Here is a 17131-nt window from a genome sequence, read left to right on the forward strand (position 1 = left end):
AAAAAAAAAAAAAAAGAAAAGAAAAGCTTGGGCAACATAGCGAGACCCCATCTCCACAAACAATTTTAAAACTACCTGAGCATGGTGGCATGATGCCCCTGTGGTCCCAGCTACTCAGGAGGCTGAGGCAGGAGGATCCCCTGAGCCCAGGTGATCAAGGTTGCAATGAGCTATGATTGCATCACAACACTCCAACCTGAGCGACAGAGCAAGACTTCATCTCGAAAAACAAACAAAAAGAGCAAAAACAAAAAGATATTTATGGAGTACCTACTAAATGTCAGGTGCTAGGAACCCCACAGGGACAGGTAACCCAGCAACTGGGATATGACGGGGGCCTCCGTGGGGGAGGCAGTGGGCAGAGGCAGGGATGTCCAAGCTGAGATTTAAGGGACAAAGAAGGGTGCAGACAGATGAGCAGTGGGTGGCACAGTCTTCCAGGCGGAGGGAGCAGCACTAGCGGTGTGGGTGAGGGAGATGGTTTTTGGTCCCTGTCTCACTCTCACGTGCAGATGGACTCCCTGTTCATCCACCAGTCAGTCCATCTGCCCAGCACCCACCGACTTCCCGCCTCTCCGGTATCCTCACCCCATCCAGCCTACCATCCCCGGCTGGGACCAGCACCGTCCCTCCTCCCTCATCCACCAGCTCCAGCCTCATACCCAGAACATGTCTCTGTGCAGCAGAGCAGAGGAGGCCAAAGTCCCCCGCCGCCATGCTCAGCCTCTATTTGAGCAGCTGTCAGGGGCACCCCAGCCGCACCCAGCTGAGTCAGGGCTGATAGTGCCCTGGAGAGAAATATCCTCCCCAGTCAGGTCTGGCAGGCACTGGGGCGGGGACTGGGCTCGAGGAAGCTGGGGTAGGCCTTTGATCGGAGGGATCTTTAAAGCAGTGTTTCCATCAAGGCAGGGCATGGAGTCACTGAGCTCAAAGCCCCCTTGGGCTTAGAGGGGAGATCAGCCCAACAAGGGCCTGAAGTTTGCTGCTCCAGGGTTCAACCTACCTCCCAATGTCTGTGTCTCAAGCCGTGACCGACCGTGAACTCTCAGGGAGCCAACGGAAACTTGGGCTCAGAGAAGTTGAGCAATTTACCCCGAGTCACACAGCCAGGTCCGATGGAGACCCAGTGAGACTTCAGAGATAACTGCTTTGGGGTCAGGCTCCCTGGATCCAAATCTGATCTGACACTGATTCACTAGGCTAAATTAGGGCGAGTCCCCTCTCTGGGTGTTCCTCAGTTTCCTTATCTGTAAAAGGAGGCTAATGGCAGCACCCATATATGGGAAAGGGAACAGGACATGCAAAGGTCCTTGGGTAGAGCTATGTCCTGGTATTGAGAGAAGCATCTAGGAGGCCGAGACGGCTGGAGTGGATCGAAAGAGGGAAAGAAAGGGAGGAGGCAAGGCAGGGAGGAGACAGGGCTGATCGTACGGGGCCTTGTGCGTTGTGGAAGGACTTTGTTTTTTGTTTGTTGGTTGGTTGGTTGTTTTGTTGCTGTTGTTGTTTTGAGACAGTCTCGCTCTGTCGCCCAGGCTAGAGTGCAGTGGTGCGATCTCGGCTCACTGCAACCTCTGTCTCCTGGGTTCAAGCAATTCCCTGCCTCAGCTTCCCAAGTAGCTGAGACTATAGGCAAGCCCACCACACCTGGCTAATTTTTGTATTTTTAGTAGAGATGGGGTTTCACTGTATTCACACTGGTCTCGAACTCCTGACCTTGTGATCCACCCGCCTTGGCCTTCCATAGTGCTGGGATTACAGGCGTGAGCCACCACAGCTTGTTGTTGTCGTTTTGAGACAGTGTCTCACTCTTTTGCCCAGGGCAGGGGCACAATCTCAGCTCACTGAAACCTCTGCCTCCCAGGTTTAAGCGAGACTCATGCCTCAGCCTCCCTTATAGCGCAGACTACAGGTGCATGCCACCGTGCCTGGCTAATTTTAGTATTTTTAGTAGAGATGGGGGTTTCACCATGATGGCCAGGCTGGTCTTGAACTCCTGACCTCAAGTAATTCACCAGCCTTGGCCTCCCAAAGCGCTGGGATTACAGGCATGAGCCGCCACGCCCGGCGGGTTGTAGGAGGACTTAGGCTTTGACCCTGAGTGAGGTGGGAGCCACGGAAGGTTCTGAACAGAGGGGGGACCTGATATGCAGGTGTTCCCAGGCTCTTTCTGACCACGGATGCAGGAACAAGCTGAGGGGAAGATGAGCAAGGGAGCTGGGAGACCAGATATAAAGGGGGCTGGACTGGAACTGGGCTGATAAATGTGCAAATCTTCACTCATCTGTGTGTTTCCTGCCCAGCCCAGCTCCCAGCAGCCTGAGAGGCAAGGCGGGGACTTTAGCCAAGAGACTTCAGGGTGACACTGGGTGGGGCACAGCAGGGAGTGATGGGTGGAGTTCCACTTGGTGTCTCCCAGGCCAAAGTGGCTGGACCACTCCGAGCAGGTGTGAGGGCTGTGTGCACAGGTCGCATGTCAGGTGGTGAGCAGCCGCACTGCAGCCTGACTAGTAGGATGCTCTCCTGGGTCTGAGTGGCAGGGTTTGGGGATTCCCCTACAATCCAGGCCTCCTTCCTATGGGTTCAAGGACTGACATGGATTCACTGGTCAGCAAGGCAAGAAACTGTGTCTCAGGGCGGACGAGGTGGCTCATACCTGTAATCCTGGCACTTTGGGAGGCCAAGACAGGTGGATCACCTGAGGTCAGGAGTTCAAGACCAGCCTGGCCATCATGGTGAAACCCTCCTCTACTAAAAATGCAAAAATTAACCAGGCGTGTTGGCGGGCGCCTGTAATCCCAGCTACTTGGGAGGCTGAGGCAGGCAAATCGCTTGAATCCAGGAGACGGAGGTTGTAGTGAGCTGAGATCGTGCCATTGCACTCCAGCCTGGGAGACAGAGTGAGACTCTGTCTCAAAAAACAAACAAACAAAAAACCCCCACAAAACTCTGTCTCTCTGGGCCTCAGTTTCCTAATCTGTAAATAGAGTATATAAATTGGCCAGGCGCAGTGGCTCATGTCTATAACCTCAGCACTTTGGGAGGCCGAGGTGGGTGGATCACCTGAGGTCAAGAGCAGCCTGGCCAACATGGTAAAACGCCATCTCTACTAAAAATACAAAAAGTTAGTCAGGTGTGGTGGCGAGTGCCTGTCATCCCAGCTACTCGGTAGGCTGAGGCAGAAGAATCACTTGAACCCAGGAGGCAGAGGTTGCAGTGAGCCAAGATTACACTATTGCACTCCTGCCTGGGCAACAAGAACGAACCTCTGTCTCAAAAAAAAAAAAAAAAAAAAAAAAAAAAAAAGGCTGGGCATGGTGGCTCACGCCTGTAATCACAGCACTTTGGGAGGCCGAGGTGGGTGGATCACAAGGTGAAGAGATCAAGACTATCCTGGCCAACATGGTGAAACCCCGTCTCTACTAATACAAAAATTAGCTGGGCATACTGCCACATGCCTGTCAGTCACAGCTACTCAGAAGGCTGAGGCAGGAGAATCGCTTGAACCCCGGAGGCAGAGACTGCAGTGAGCCAAGATCTTGCCATTGTACTCCAGCCTGGGCAACAAGAGCGAAACTCCGCCTCAAACAAATAAAGCAAAAAACAAAACTAGAGGTTATAATGCCAGCAACCCATAGTCGGAAGGAGAACAGCACACGCAGAGACCCTGAGGTAGAGCCACGGCCTGGTGTGATTCAGCCTCAAATTCTCCCTGGGGCATTTGCTGAGCAGGGAAGGAAGGGCTGTCCAGAAGGACCTGGCAGTGCAGAGGCATCCAGGTGGGAAAGGGGTGAGCCCCTCCAGGGGGTCGTGTGGGCTGGACAGTTCTCTAAAAATGCCGCACGGGTGCCGGGAGAGAGGCCAGCGGGGAGCGATTTGAGACAGATGATTAACCAAGACATCCCCACCTCTTCCTCTTGGTGGAGGCAGCCCGGCCAGTCCAGACTCCCAGACTGGCTCACTCAGGTCCCACCACCCAGACCTGGGTCACATCTCCTGGCACCCCAGTGCCTAGCCAGGCTCCTCTGCCTCCCATGCTCTAGACTGGGAACATGGCCCATGCAGGCCCCAGAGACCCCTGGGAGTCACTCTGAGCAAGCACCTGAACACCTCTGTGCCTCAGTTTACTCATCTGTAAAATGGAGGAAAACGATAATTTCTTCTGCATGTGTGAACTGCAGGCTAGACGCAATGACAGCTTTTTTTTTTTTTTTTTTTTTTTTTTTTTTTTTTTTTTGAGACAGGGTCTCGCTCTGTCACCCAGGCACAATCACAGCTCACTGTAGCCTCGACCTCTCAGGCTCAAGCAATCCTCCCACCTCGGTCTCCCGAGTAGCTGGGATTGCAGGCACACAGCACCATGCCTGATTCCTTTTTGTATTTTTTGTGGACACGGGGTCTCATTATGTTGCCCCGGCTGGTCTCCAGCTCCTGGGCTCAAGCAATCCTCCTGCCTTGGTCTCCCAAAGTGCTGGGATTACAGGGGTGGGCCACCACCCACGACCACAATTATATTTACGGGTATGATTATGAGATACGCAAACGTCGTTAGTGTTTTCCAGCCAGGAGTCAGAGAGCTAAAGAGCGCCCCCACCAGATCCCGGGAACCTGCAGCCCACTCAGCCTGGGTCCCAGGGCCTCCCCTCCTTCCCTCCCTCCTTAGCCTCAGTTTCCCCAGCCTTGTTCCTGGGGTGAACAGAGCGACCCCCCTTAAACCCCGAGAGCCCGGGTCTCAGCGCGTCCCTTCCCTCCCTCCCCCCTCAGGCTCAGTTTCTCCAGCCCAGCTCCTGGGGTGGAAAGAGCGCCCCCGCCAGCCTGGGAGTCCGGGGCCCACCCAGTCTGGGTCCCTGCACCTCCTCTCCCCCACTTCCCTCCTCAGCGTCAGTTTCCCCAGTCCTTCTCCTAGGGTGGAAAGAGCGTCCCCCCAGTCCGGAGTCTCAGTTTCCCCAGTCCTTCTCCTAGGGTGGAAAGAGCGTCCCCCCAGTCCGGAGTCTCAGTTTCCCCAGTCCTTCTCCTAGGGAGGAAAGAGCGTCCGCCGCAGTCCGGGAGTCTGGGGCCCTCCCAGCCTAGGTCCCAGGGCCTCCCGTCCGTCCGCAGCCTCAGTTTCCCCAACTCCCAAGACTCCAGGCGACCCCTCCGCCCGGCAGGGGCAGCACGGAGCGGCCCGGGCCACCCGGAAGGGCCCCGCCCCCGCGCCGGCCCCGCCCCGCCCGGGCTGCCCAGAACCGGGAGACGGCGGCGGCTGCGAGGCCCGGGCGCGGGGCGGAGGCGGCGGCGGGACGCGGGGACCATGGCGGCCGCTGAGCGCCGCGCCTTCGCGCACAAGATCAACAGGTAGCTGGGCCGCTGGGCCCCCTCCCGCCTCCCCCACGTGGCCCGGCCCCGCCCCGGGGCGGTGCGACCCTCCCCGCCCGGGCGCCCCCAGTTCAACCCGTTTCCGCCTGGGCCCGGGTCCTGCCTGCTTCCTCCGGCCGGGGCTGGGGGCTGGAGAAGGCGGGGAGGGCGGCGGGGGTCCCGGCGGGGGAACCCCAGCTGGGAGTCGCGTCGGAGCCGGGAGCGCGATGGCGGCTGCCGTTCTGCCTCCCAGACGCGCGGGGGCGTGTCCGGAGGGCTTCGCGGAGGAGGCGGCGCGGGGATGCGGGTACCGGGCGCCCCCTGCACTCCCTGCGCGCCCTCACTGTCCCTGCGCCCTCTGAGATCAGGAGGCCGGACTTTCTGTTCCCTTCTCAGTGCCTGGTTTGGGGCAGGGCAGCTCCAGGCTCTGAGATTTGGGGACAGAGATGGGCTTCTTGTTGGCTTTTGAAACCCTTCGAGGAGTTTCCCGTGCCCTTCCCCCTCCAGGGTCCGGTGCCCAGCTGTCGGGGGGGGAAGGGGGACAGCTGTGGACGCCCCCCCACTCAGTGCTTCAGGCTCTCCCAGCACGGGCTGGACGGCGCTGGGGATGGATGGGTGATTGAATAGAGGGAGTGGGGGCTGGGGACAGAACCAGCTGGTGGGCAGACGGGGGAGGGGACAGACGCCAGGCGCTGGGGGATCCATTTTCGTGGCCACTGGTGATTGTGAGAGTCACAGCCTGGGAGGGGGATGTCAGACTTTCTGGGGCTGAAAAACCTTGTCCTCATTATTGGGGAGGGGTGTCTTTGCACAAGGGTGGGTTCCAAAACTCAGATATCCTCTCCGCCGAGACATGTCATGACTGCCCCCAGGTGAAAGAGCTGCACTGTGGGTTGGGCCCTGGTGTCCTGTAGACAACCCAGTCTTGGGAGGTAGTGGCGGAGAGAGAGAGAGACCAACCAGAAGCCTCATCAAATAGATTACCTGTCACTGCTAAGTGCTGTGGAGACAAGAAGACAGGGAAGGGTGATGGGAGCACGCCTGCTGCTTGAGATGTGGGAGATGGGTCAGGAAGCCCTAGAGGAACAGGTGCGTTTGAGCAAAGACCTCAAGGAGATGAGGAAGGGATCAGGGCCTGTTTGTGGGGGAAAAGAGTACCAAGAGTTTGTGCAAAGGCCCTAAGGCAGGAACAGAGAGCTGGAGGGGGCAATAGGATTAGAATGTGCAGGGTCCTGTGGGCTGTGCAAGGAACTTTGACTTTTGACCCCAAGTGAGGTGGGAGCCATGGAGAGTCCTCAGCAGAGGACAGATGTGGTGGCTGGGGCATAATGGCTGGGCAATTTTTATGTTCTATCATTATCTTTGTCTGTAAATTGGCTCTCTGTCATAGACTTTGGGCGTCTTGAGGCTGCAAACATTATTACTTTCTGTTTCTTTTTTTCTTTCTTTCTTTCTTTCTTTCTTTTATTTATTTATTTTTTTTTTTGAGACAGAGTCTCGCTCTGTTGCCCAGGCTGGAGTGCAATGGTGCAATCTCAGCTCACTGCAACCTCAGCCTCCCAGGTTCAAGCAATTCTTGTGCTTTGGCCTCCTGAGTAGCTGGGATTACAGGCGCCCACCACCACGCCCAGCTAATTTTTGTATTTCTAATAGAGACGGGATTTCACCATGTTGGCCAAGCTGGTCACAAACTCCTGACCTCAGGTGAGCTGTGTGCCTTGGCCTCCCAAAGTTGCGGGATTACAGACGTGAGCCACCGAGCCCAGGCTTTTTTTGTTTCTTCTTTTTTTGAGACGGAGTTTTGCTCTGTCACCCAGGCTGGAGTGTGGTGGTGACACCTTGCTTGGCTCACTGCAGCCTCAACCTCCCAGCTCAAGTGATCCATCTGCCTCAGCCTCCCAAGTAGCTGGGATTACGTACAGGTGCATGCTGAACACTTGGCTAACTTTTGAATCTTTTGTAGAAATAGGATCTCACTATCCTGCCCAGGCTGGCCTCAAACTCCTGGATCAAGCAATCCTCCTGCGTCGGCTTCCCAAATGCTGGGATTATAGGCATGAGCCATTGGGTCTAGCCTACTGTTTCTCTGCATTTCAGTCCCTATGTCCTTGGGTCCTGGGTTTTACTCAAGTGAGAAAGAGGGGTTTTGGGTACTATAGAGCTCAGGGTAAGAGCAGAGAATGATCCTGGGGCCCTAGTGAGCTGTGAGCAAGTGGCCCAGGCCTTCCAAAGCAGGCACCCAGGTATCTGCATACTCAGAGCTGTTTCTGTATTCATCTGGTCATCCATTCAGTCATTAATTCCACAAATGCCAAATTAACCTGAATAAGGCAGTCCAGATTTCTAATGAAAAGATTCTTTATTTGTTTGTTTGTTTTTTGAGATGGAGTTTCACTCTTGTTGCCGAGGCTGGTGTGCAATGGCGTGATCTCAGCTCACCGCAACCTCCGCCTCCTGGACTCAAGCAATTCTCCTGCCTCAGCCTCCCAAGTAGCTGGGATTACAGGCATGCACCACCATACCCAGCTAATTTTGTATTTTTAGTAGAGACGGGGTTACTGAACCTAAGGGGTACTTTTTTTGCTTTTTGTTTTATTTTTGAGATGGAGTCTTGCTCTGTTGCCAGGCTAGAGTGCAGTGGTGTGGTCTCGCTCACTGCAACCTCCGCCTCCCAGGTTCAAGCAATTCTCCTGCCTCAGCCTCCTGAGTAGCTGGGACTACAGGTGTGCGCCACCATGCCCAGCTAATTTTTGTATTTTTTGTAGAGGCGAGGTTTCACCATGTTGGCCAGGATGGTCTCGATCTCTTGACCTCATGATCTGCCTGGCTTTTCCTCCCAAAGTGCTGGGATTACAGGCGTGAGCCACTGTACCCTTCCCTGAAACTGAGGTTTAAAGTGGTTGTCACTCTCGACCAGGCACGGTACCTTACACCTGTAATCCCAGCATTTTGAGAGGCTGAGGAGCACGGATCACCTGAGGTCAGGAATTCAACACCAGCCTGAACAACATGATGAAACCCTGTCTCTACTAAAAATACAAAAATTAGCCAGGAGTGGTGGCATATGCCTGTAATCCCAGCTACTTGGAAGGCTGAGGCAGGAGGATCACTTGAACCCAGGAGGTGGAGGTTGCAGTGAGCCAAGATGGGGCATTGCACTCCAGCCTGGGCGATAGAGCAAGACCCATCTCAAAAAAAAAAAAAAAAAAATGGTTGTCACTCTTGAAAGTGTCCAAGGGGAAGTGAACCAAGAACAATTTCGGAAACCTTTTTGTGAAGATGGGATCTTACTCTGCTGCCCAGCCTGGTCTCAAACTCCTGGCCTCAAGGGATTCTCCCACTTGGTCCTCCGAAGTGTTGAAATTCCCACTCTCAAATATCCCCCAGCATCTTTATTCGCTTCCTCCTGGGCCTCTCTGACAGTAACATCTTCATTTTCAGCTTCAGGTGTCTTATGTGAGCCAGTTTACGTTTTACATTTAAAGAAATAATGGCCGACTGGGTACAGTGGCTCACGTCTGTAATCCCAGCACCTTGGGAGGCCGAGGTGGGCGGATCAAGAGGTCAGAAGTTCGACGCCAGCCTGGCCAATATGGTGAAACCCGGTCTCTACTAAAAACACAGAAATTAGCCGGCGTGGTGGCGTGCGCCTGTAGTCCCAGCTTCTCGGGAGGCTGAGGCAGAAGAATCGCTTGAACCTGGGAGGCAGAGGTTGCAGTGAGCCGAGATCACACAGTGCACTCCAGCCTGGGCAACAAAGCAAGACTGTCTCAAAAAAAAATTAATTAATTAATTAAATGAATATTTTTAAACAATTAAAAAATTTAACAAAACAAAACAAGGTCAGAAACCCAGCTGCCTAGAACTGTCTTTGAGGACAAGATGGTGGCAGCAGGTCTTAATTGAGCACTTACTGTGTGCAAAGACTTAACTCAGAACAGCGCAAGAAGGTGGGCAGTGTCCTGAGCACTGAGGCTGAGAGGCTGACGGTCACTCCTCTGTGGTCCATGGCTCCTCGTGCAGAGCCCTGCGATGCAGTCAGCTGGCTCCGTGGCCATGGTATTGCAGACCCAGCCTTTTCCACTGCAGCGGCCTCTCTCCAAGGCCAAGGGGAAAATGAAGCTGGAGGCCCAGCTGTCCCTCGTTCCCTCTTCCTCCTCTGGAGCAGCAGCTGCAGAACAGCTGGAACCAGGGCACAGCTTTGTCCCCTGTCCCAGCATCTTTTGTAAATTATCCCCGATCCCCTGTGTGCCCAGGGTTCTGGAGGCAGTGGCCCAACTTTGGGAATTTGAAGGCAAAAGCCCTAATTTTTCACTTCCTTTGAATTTCCCACAAGCGCCGTTCTCACCCCCGTCAGTAGATGCAAGACTCTTAAGAGACAAGAGCAAAAATAGACGGACTATGGGGTTGGAGGAGGGAGGCCGGGGTCTCAGACTAGAGGCCTCCACATTGTATGAAGGTAATGATCAAGTTTTGTTTTTGACCCGTACGATTTTTTTTTTTCTTTTTCAAGACAGAGTCTTGCTCTGTCGCCCAGGCTTGGAGTGCAGTGGTGCAATCTCGGCTCACTGCAACCTCCACCTCCCAAGTGCAAGCGATTCTCATGCCTCAGCCACACAAGTAGCCAGGATTACAGGCGTATGCCACCATAGCTAGTTAATTTTTTGTATTTTAATAGAGACGAGGTTTCACCATATTCGCCAGGCTGCTCTCGAATAGCTGATCTCAAGTGGTCTGCCTGCCTCAGCTTCCCAAAGAGCTGGGATTTACAGGCAGGAGCCACTGCACCCAATCAATTTTTTGTTTTGTTTTGAGACAGGGTATTGCTCTGTCATCCAGGCTGGAGTGCAGTGGCACAATCGTGGCTCACTGCAGCCTCTACCTCCCAGGCTCAAGCGATCCTCCCACCTCAGCCTCCGGAGTAGCCAGGACTACAAACAGCTACCACCATGCCTGACTAATCTTTTAATTTTTTGTAGACTGAGTCTCTCTGTGTTGTCCAGGCTGGTCTCAAACTCCTGGGTTCAAGGAATCCTCCTGCCTCAGCCTCCCAAAGTGCTGTGATAACAGGCATAAGCCATTATGCCCAGCCAGACCCATATAGATTTTAATTGAGAGGCCTCCGGGCTGGGCGCGGTGGCTCACACCTGTAATCCCAGCACTTTGGGAGGCCGAGGCGGGTGGATCATGAGGTCAGGAGTTTGAGACCAGCCTGACCAACATAGTGAAACCCCATCTCTACTGAAAATACAAAAAATAAGCCAGTGTAGTGGCGGGCACCTATAATCCCAGCTACTTGGGAGGCTGAGGCAGGAGAATCGCTTGAATCCAGGAGACAGGGGTTGCAGTGAGCCAAGATCGCACCACTGCATTCCAACCTGAGGACAGTACAAGATTCTGTCTCCAAAAAAAAAAGAGACCTCCAGACAGGGCTGAGACTCCAGTCTGGAGGCCTTTGTCTGCCCCGCCCCCATCCTGTGCTTAGAGACTTCTCTGTACCTGCCACACATTCAGCTCATTGATGGCCCCTGGGCCATGGGGTTTGCAGTAGTCGGCATTGCACTTTTTTTGAGCACAACTGTTTTTTTGGTGTTTTGCCCTGTCACCCAAGCCGGAGTGTAGTGATGCAACCGTAGCTCACCGCAGCCTCAAACTCCTGGGCTCCAGCGATCCTCCCACCGAAGCCTCCAGAGCAGCTGGGACTACAGGCACGCACCACCATGCCCAGCTAATTGTTAAATGTTTTATAGAAATGGGTCTTGCTACAACTTTGTCCGCACCTGGGGAGGCTTGTGGGTAACCCATCTCCCTGGTGAGCACTAGGTACGTGAGCGGCTGAGACATATGTTTATTTCTTCAATGTTTTTCAGGGTTCAATTTACTCAGTGGGATGTGCAGGCTGGTCTTGAACTCCTGGCCTCAAGCGATCCTCTTGCTTCAGCCTCCCAAAGTACTTGGGATTAGAGGCAAGAGCCACTGTGCCTGGCTGAGCACAGCTGTTTTTTTTTGTTGTTGTTTGTTTGTTTTTTGAGATGGAGTTTCGATATTGTTGCCCAGGCTGGAGTGCAGTGGCACGATCTCGGCTCACCACAACCTCCACCTCCCGGGTTCAAGCAATTTTCTTGCCTCAGCCTCCCGAGTAGCTGGGACTACAGGCATGCACCACCACACCCAGCTAATTTTTTATTTTGAGTACAGACAGGGTTTCTTTTTTATTTTTTATTTTTATTTTTATTTTTAAGATGGGGTTTCACCATGATGGCCAGGCTGGTCTTGAACTCCTGACCTCAGGTGATCCACCCACCTCGGCCTCCCAAAGTGCTAGGATTACAGGCGTAAGCCATCACACCTGGCGCAAGGACAACTATTTATTGTGAAAATTTACTGACCACTCCACTGCATACCTTGTTGTCTCAGAAAAAAAAATTACAAGCACACAGGAAACTGGGACGCAGAAGGGAGTCAGGCCTGAACACCCAGGCAATCAGCTTCTCTATTTTAAGAGGGACTGAGGTCCAGAGAGGATATCCTACCTGCCCAGAGCCACACAGCTAGAAGGCCTGGGGCTTCCCCTCACGCAGCAGTTTTGGGCAGGTCGTAGAATAAGGCTGGGAGGGACTCGCATTCTATCAAAAAAAGTAGGAGGTGGGCAGATCACTTAAGTTCAGGAGTTCAAGACCAGTCTGGGCAACATGGTGAGACTCTGGCTCTACTAAAAATAGAAAACTTAGCCAGGTGAGGTGATGCAGAACTGTAATCCCAGCTCCTCTGGAGACTGAGGTGGGAGGAGGATCACTTGGGCCTGGGAGGCAGAGGTTGCAGTGAGCTGATAGCATGCAGCTACACTCCGGCCTGCGTGACAGATCAACCCTGCCTCAAAACAAAACAAAAAAAAACATAGGCCAGGCGCAGTGGCTCACACCTATAATCCCAGCACTTTGGGTGGCCAAGGCAGGTGTATCACATGAGGTCAGGGGTTTGAGACCAGCCTGGCCAACATGGTGAAACCTCGTCTCTGCGAAAAATATAAAAAATTAGCTGGGCATGGTGGTGTGCACCTGTAATCCGAGCTACTCGGGAGGCTGAGGCAGGAGGATCGCTTGAACCTGGGAGGTGGAGCTTGCAGTGAGCCAGGATCACAGCCATTGCACTCCAGCCTGGGCAACAAGAGCAAAACTCCATAAAAAAAAAAAAAAAAAAAAACATGGGCACAGTGGCTCACGTCTGTAATCCCAGCACTTTGGGAGGCCGAGGCAGGCAGATCATGAGGTCAGGAGTTAGAAACCAGCCTGGCCAACATAGTGAAACCCCATCTCTACTGAAAAATACAAAAAAAATTTAGCCGAGTGTGGTGGCAGGCACCCATAATCCCAGCCACTCGGGAGACTGCGGCAGGAGAATCACTTGAACCCCGGAGGTGGAGGTTGTAGTGAGCCGAGCTTGAGCTTGTGCCATTACACTCCAGCCCAGGCAACAGTGCGGGACTTGGTCTCAAAAAAAAAAAAAAAAGGAGTGAGCGCCTAGTATGTGCACGGCCCTCTCTGGGGGTGACACAGCTCTAGTTTCTGCCTTCACAGAGACCCCAGGGAGCAGGAGTCTCCGCACTCAAAGCTCGGCACCTCATCTTGGGGCCTTTCCACCTGCTGTGGCCCTGCCTGGCATCCTCCCCCACCACCCCACCGTAACTGCATGGCTCTCTCTCCCTCCCCTCCTGAGCTCAGCCAGAGGAGCTGGAGGCCTGAGCTGTCCCTGTCCCCACTGGCTCTGCTCCACATTCCTGCACAGTCCCCTCTGCTAAGAGTGTTGCCCCTCCACCCTCATCCTCCCTGATTTTGTTTTGTTTTGTTTTGAGACCGAGTCTTGCTCTGTCACCCAGGTTGGGGTTCAGTGGCACGATCTCGGCTCACTGCAACCGGCGCCTCCTGGGTTCAAGCGATTCTCCTGCCTCAGCTTCCCAAGTAGCTGGGACTACAGGCATCCAGCTAATTTTTGTGTTTTTAGTAGAGACGAGATTTCCCCATGTTGGCCAGGCCCGTCTTGGCCTTCTGATCTCAGGTGATCTGCCCAGCTCTGCCTCCCAAATTGCTGGGATTATAGCTGTGAGCTACTGCACCCGGCCATCCTCCCTGATTTTGAAGTCCTGCCCAAGTGGCCCAGGAAGACCTCAGGGTCCACCTTGGTTGCATGGGGTTACTTAAAAGGCCTCCCAGCTCTGGGCCCTGCAGGCCAGGTTGACCTCTAACACAACGGCCTCATCTCAGGATCTCTGCAACTTCAGGCCAGGCCCCAGGCTCCGATCTGCCCAGCAGCCCTCTGAAGTCAGGGCAGTAGCTACAGATGGGGAAACTGAGGCTCAGAGGTAGAAATGCCTTATCCCAGGCCTCATAGCAAGGATGGGAAGGGATGTATGATCTGGATGGGGTCCAGGGGGCAGGGCTGGGTGTGTTGGGGAACACCAGGATGGACAGAGGTCCCCCAGATGAGGGAGCAGAGGCCAGGGACCTGTGGGCCTCCCTCCAGATCTGGAAGGCCACAGGCCCAGCTGGGAGGGGAAGGAGAGTCTCTGAGTCTCTGATGGCTTCAGACCCCACTGTGGCAGCATTCCCATCTCCTGGTCTGTGCTTGATGGGGAAGGGGTTAGGAGGGCCCAAGGCCCATCTCTGGGGAAACTGGGGAGCTCTGGGCCCCCAAAGCCTCAGCAGTCCTGGTTCTCTTGGCCCTCAGCCTATTTATTCCATTCCACAATCTGGATTTTCCTCATAGAAGGAATCTGTCGGCAGGCTGGGCACAGTGGCTCACGCCTGTAATCACAGCTCTTTGGGAGGCTGTGGTGGGCGGATCACGAGGCCAGGAGTTCAAGACGAGCCTGGCCACCATGGCGAAACCCCGTGTCTACTAAAAACACAAAAATTAGCTGGGCACAGTGGGACATGACTATAGTCCCAGCTACTCAGGAGGCTGTGGCAGGAGAATGGCTTGAACTTGGGAAGCAGAGGTTGCAGTGAGCCGAGACCACACCACTGCACTCCAGCCTGGTGACAGAGCGAAACTCCATCTCAAGAAAAAAAAAAAAGAATCTGTTGGCCCAAAGCCTGGGTTCTCAGGGCCCCGCTGCCTGAGTTTTCCTGCTCCCAACGGGCCCCTCCCTGTCTTTCCAGGACGGTGGCCGCAGAGGTGCGGAAGCAGGTGTCCCGGGAACGCAGTGGCTCCCCCCACTCCAGCAGGCGCTGCAGCAGCTCCCTGGGGGTAAGTAATTGGGGGTCCACCCCCAGTCCCCAGCCCCCTGCCCTCTCTCAGACAGAGGTACAGGCTTCCTTGTCTTAGGTGCTATCCCACCCCTCCCTTCTGTGCCCTGACCTGTGGGGAAACAGAGAGGGACCCAGCAGTGTCAGGGGAGGGAGTCCTTGTCCTGGTCTTAGTACTGTCATCAATTCCTGTGGCCACTCTCCCTGCAGCTGCTTGTCACCTTGTGGGTGGTCGCAAGGAGTGGCTCCCTCCTGATGTCGCCCACCTCCTGACGCTTAGACCACGCAGATGGGAATAGGGGAGTGGGGTGTTGGGGGAGGGGAGTGACTTTCACCTGAGAGGGGCGGGGCCATCTTGCCCTTGGGGTTGGGGGGCTTTAGAAATTGTCTCTTGCCTGGCCTCTGTCAATGCTTCTTTCCTTCCAACATTAGTTCCTGCCCTTTCAGGCATGGGGTGTGGTTTCCTTCCTGGAGCCCCTGGAGGGAGGGGCGGGGCAGGGAAAGCTGAGCTGGGGGTGGAGAGTCTGAGGTCACTGTACTCCATGGCTCCCCCGTAGCTCCAACACCTCCATGGCTCCCACCGCCCTCCTGTTTGAGTATGAAGCCAGCACACAGCCACTCCCACCTCATGCCCCCCACCCTCAGCCTCCTGGGCAGTGTGACCACAGCCACTCTGCTCCAATCCAGGTCCCGCTGACTGAAGTTGTTGAGCCGCTGGACTTTGAGGACGTACTTCAGAGCCGGCCACCAGAAGCTGAGCCTGGGCCCCTCAGGGACCTGGTAGAATTCCCAGCTGATGACTTGGAGCTGCTGCTGCAGCCCCGGGAATGCCGGACCACAGAGCCCGGGATCCCCGAGGATGAGTGGGTTCAGCCTCACCCTCTCTACCTATGATTCCACTCTGTCTCTGCCACCCCCATAACAGCCCGAGTTCAGCTCCTGGCTCGGCAGTGACCTTGGACAAGCCATGCTTTTTCTCTGAGCCTCCCTCTCCCCTTTTCTGGAGTAGGCAGGACAGAATCGACCTCACAGTCCAGTGGGAGGATTCACAGAGGCCCTGACTCTGTTTACCCTGATTTTCTTTCTTTTTTTTTTTTTCGAGACAGAGTTTCACTCTTATTGCCCAGGCTGGAGTGCAATGGCACAATCTTGACTCACTGCAGCCTCTGCCTCCTGGGTTCAAGCGATCCTCCTGCCTCAGCCTCCCTTGTAGCTGGTATTACAGGCGCCCACCACCATGCCCAGCTAATTTTGTATTTTTAGTAAAGACAGAGTTTCTCCACATTAGTCAGTTTGGTCTTGAACTCCCAACCTCAGGTGATCTGCCCGCCTTGGTCTCCCAAAATGCTGGGATTACAGGTGTGAGCCACCACACCCGGGCTTTTTCTTTCTTTTGAGGCAGAGTTTCGCTGTTGTTGCCCAGGCTGGAGTGCAGTGGCATGATCTCAGATCACCGCAACCTCTGCCTCCCCGGTTCAAGTGATTCTCCTGCCGCAGCCTCCCAAGTAGCTGGGATTACAGTGATGCACCACCACGCCCAGCTAATTTTTTATTTTTAGCAGAGACAGGGTTTCTCCATGTTGGTGAGCCTGGTCTTGAACTCCCAACCTCAGGTGACCCGCACACCTCGGCCTCCCAAAGTGTCGGGGTGACAGGCGTGAGCCACCGTACCTGGCTACCCTGATTTTCTTTTGCTGCAGAAAACTGGATGCCCAGGTGAGGGCCGCGGTGGAGATGTATGTTGAAGACTGGGTCATCATCCACAGAAGGTGGGTCTGACTTGGGGGGCAGATCAGGGGGTTCAGAATCCAAAAGGGCTGAGCTGCTGTCCGCAGCCAGTCCTGCTGTGTATCTGCCCACTACCCCTGCAAGAGCAGGCAGACTCGTCTGGTGGAGCACAAGGAGGGTGGCCACGCAGGCACCGTGGTGTGGGCGTGTCGGAGCACGCTGGGGAGCCCCGGGGGCCCTCAGCCCTCCCTGCCTGCCCAGCCCCATTTCCTGCTAGATACCAGTACCTGAGCACCGCATACAGCCCCATCACCACGGAGACACAGCGAGAGCGACAGAAGGGCCTCCCCCGCCAGGTCTTTGAGCAGGACACTTCTGGGGACGAGAGGTCCGGCCCTGAGGACTTGGTGAGGAAGCCTCTGGCTGGGGTCACTGCAGGGGTATGTGTGTAGGCTCCGGCCTCAGCTTTTGGTCACATGTGACAAGAAACGACCCAAACAGCCTTGAGCTCAAAAGGAATTACATCAGTCCCCATGAGTAAAAAGTTAGGGGTAGGCCGGGCACGGTGGCTCACACCTGTAATCCCAGCACTTTGGGAGGCCGAGGTGGGCGGATCACGAGGTCAGGAGATCCAGACCATCCTGGCCAACATGGTAAAACCCCATCTCTACTAAAAATACAAAAATTAGCCGGATGTGGTGGCGGGTACCTATAATCCCAGCTACTCAGGAGGCTGAGGCAGGAGAATCGCTTGAGCCAGGGAGTCAGAGGTTTCAGTGAGCCGAGATGGCACCACTTCACTCCAGCCTGGTGATAGAGCGAGAATC

General features: G+C 54.8%; 1 protein-coding gene across 1 annotated transcript in view; it reads left to right on the plus strand.

Annotated features, from left to right (window-relative positions):
* The first annotated feature begins 5221 nt into the window (after positions 1-5221).
* The window catches only part of DOCK6 (dedicator of cytokinesis 6), a 62030-nt gene continuing 50120 nt past the window's right edge, over positions 5222-17131 (plus strand). The window contains exons 1-5 of the mRNA XM_037727519.1: positions 5222-5331; positions 14490-14577; positions 15264-15439; positions 16277-16345; positions 16582-16711. Coding sequence (XP_037583447.1) covers positions 5288-5331; positions 14490-14577; positions 15264-15439; positions 16277-16345; positions 16582-16711 — 507 coding nt within the window. The 5' untranslated portion in view covers positions 5222-5287. The remainder of the gene's footprint in view (positions 5332-14489; positions 14578-15263; positions 15440-16276; positions 16346-16581; positions 16712-17131) is intronic.

This window comes from Cebus imitator, unplaced genomic scaffold, assembly GCF_001604975.1.
Source record: "Cebus imitator isolate Cc_AM_T3 unplaced genomic scaffold, Cebus_imitator-1.0 Scaffold234, whole genome shotgun sequence".
NCBI lineage: Eukaryota > Metazoa > Chordata > Mammalia > Primates > Cebidae > Cebus > Cebus imitator.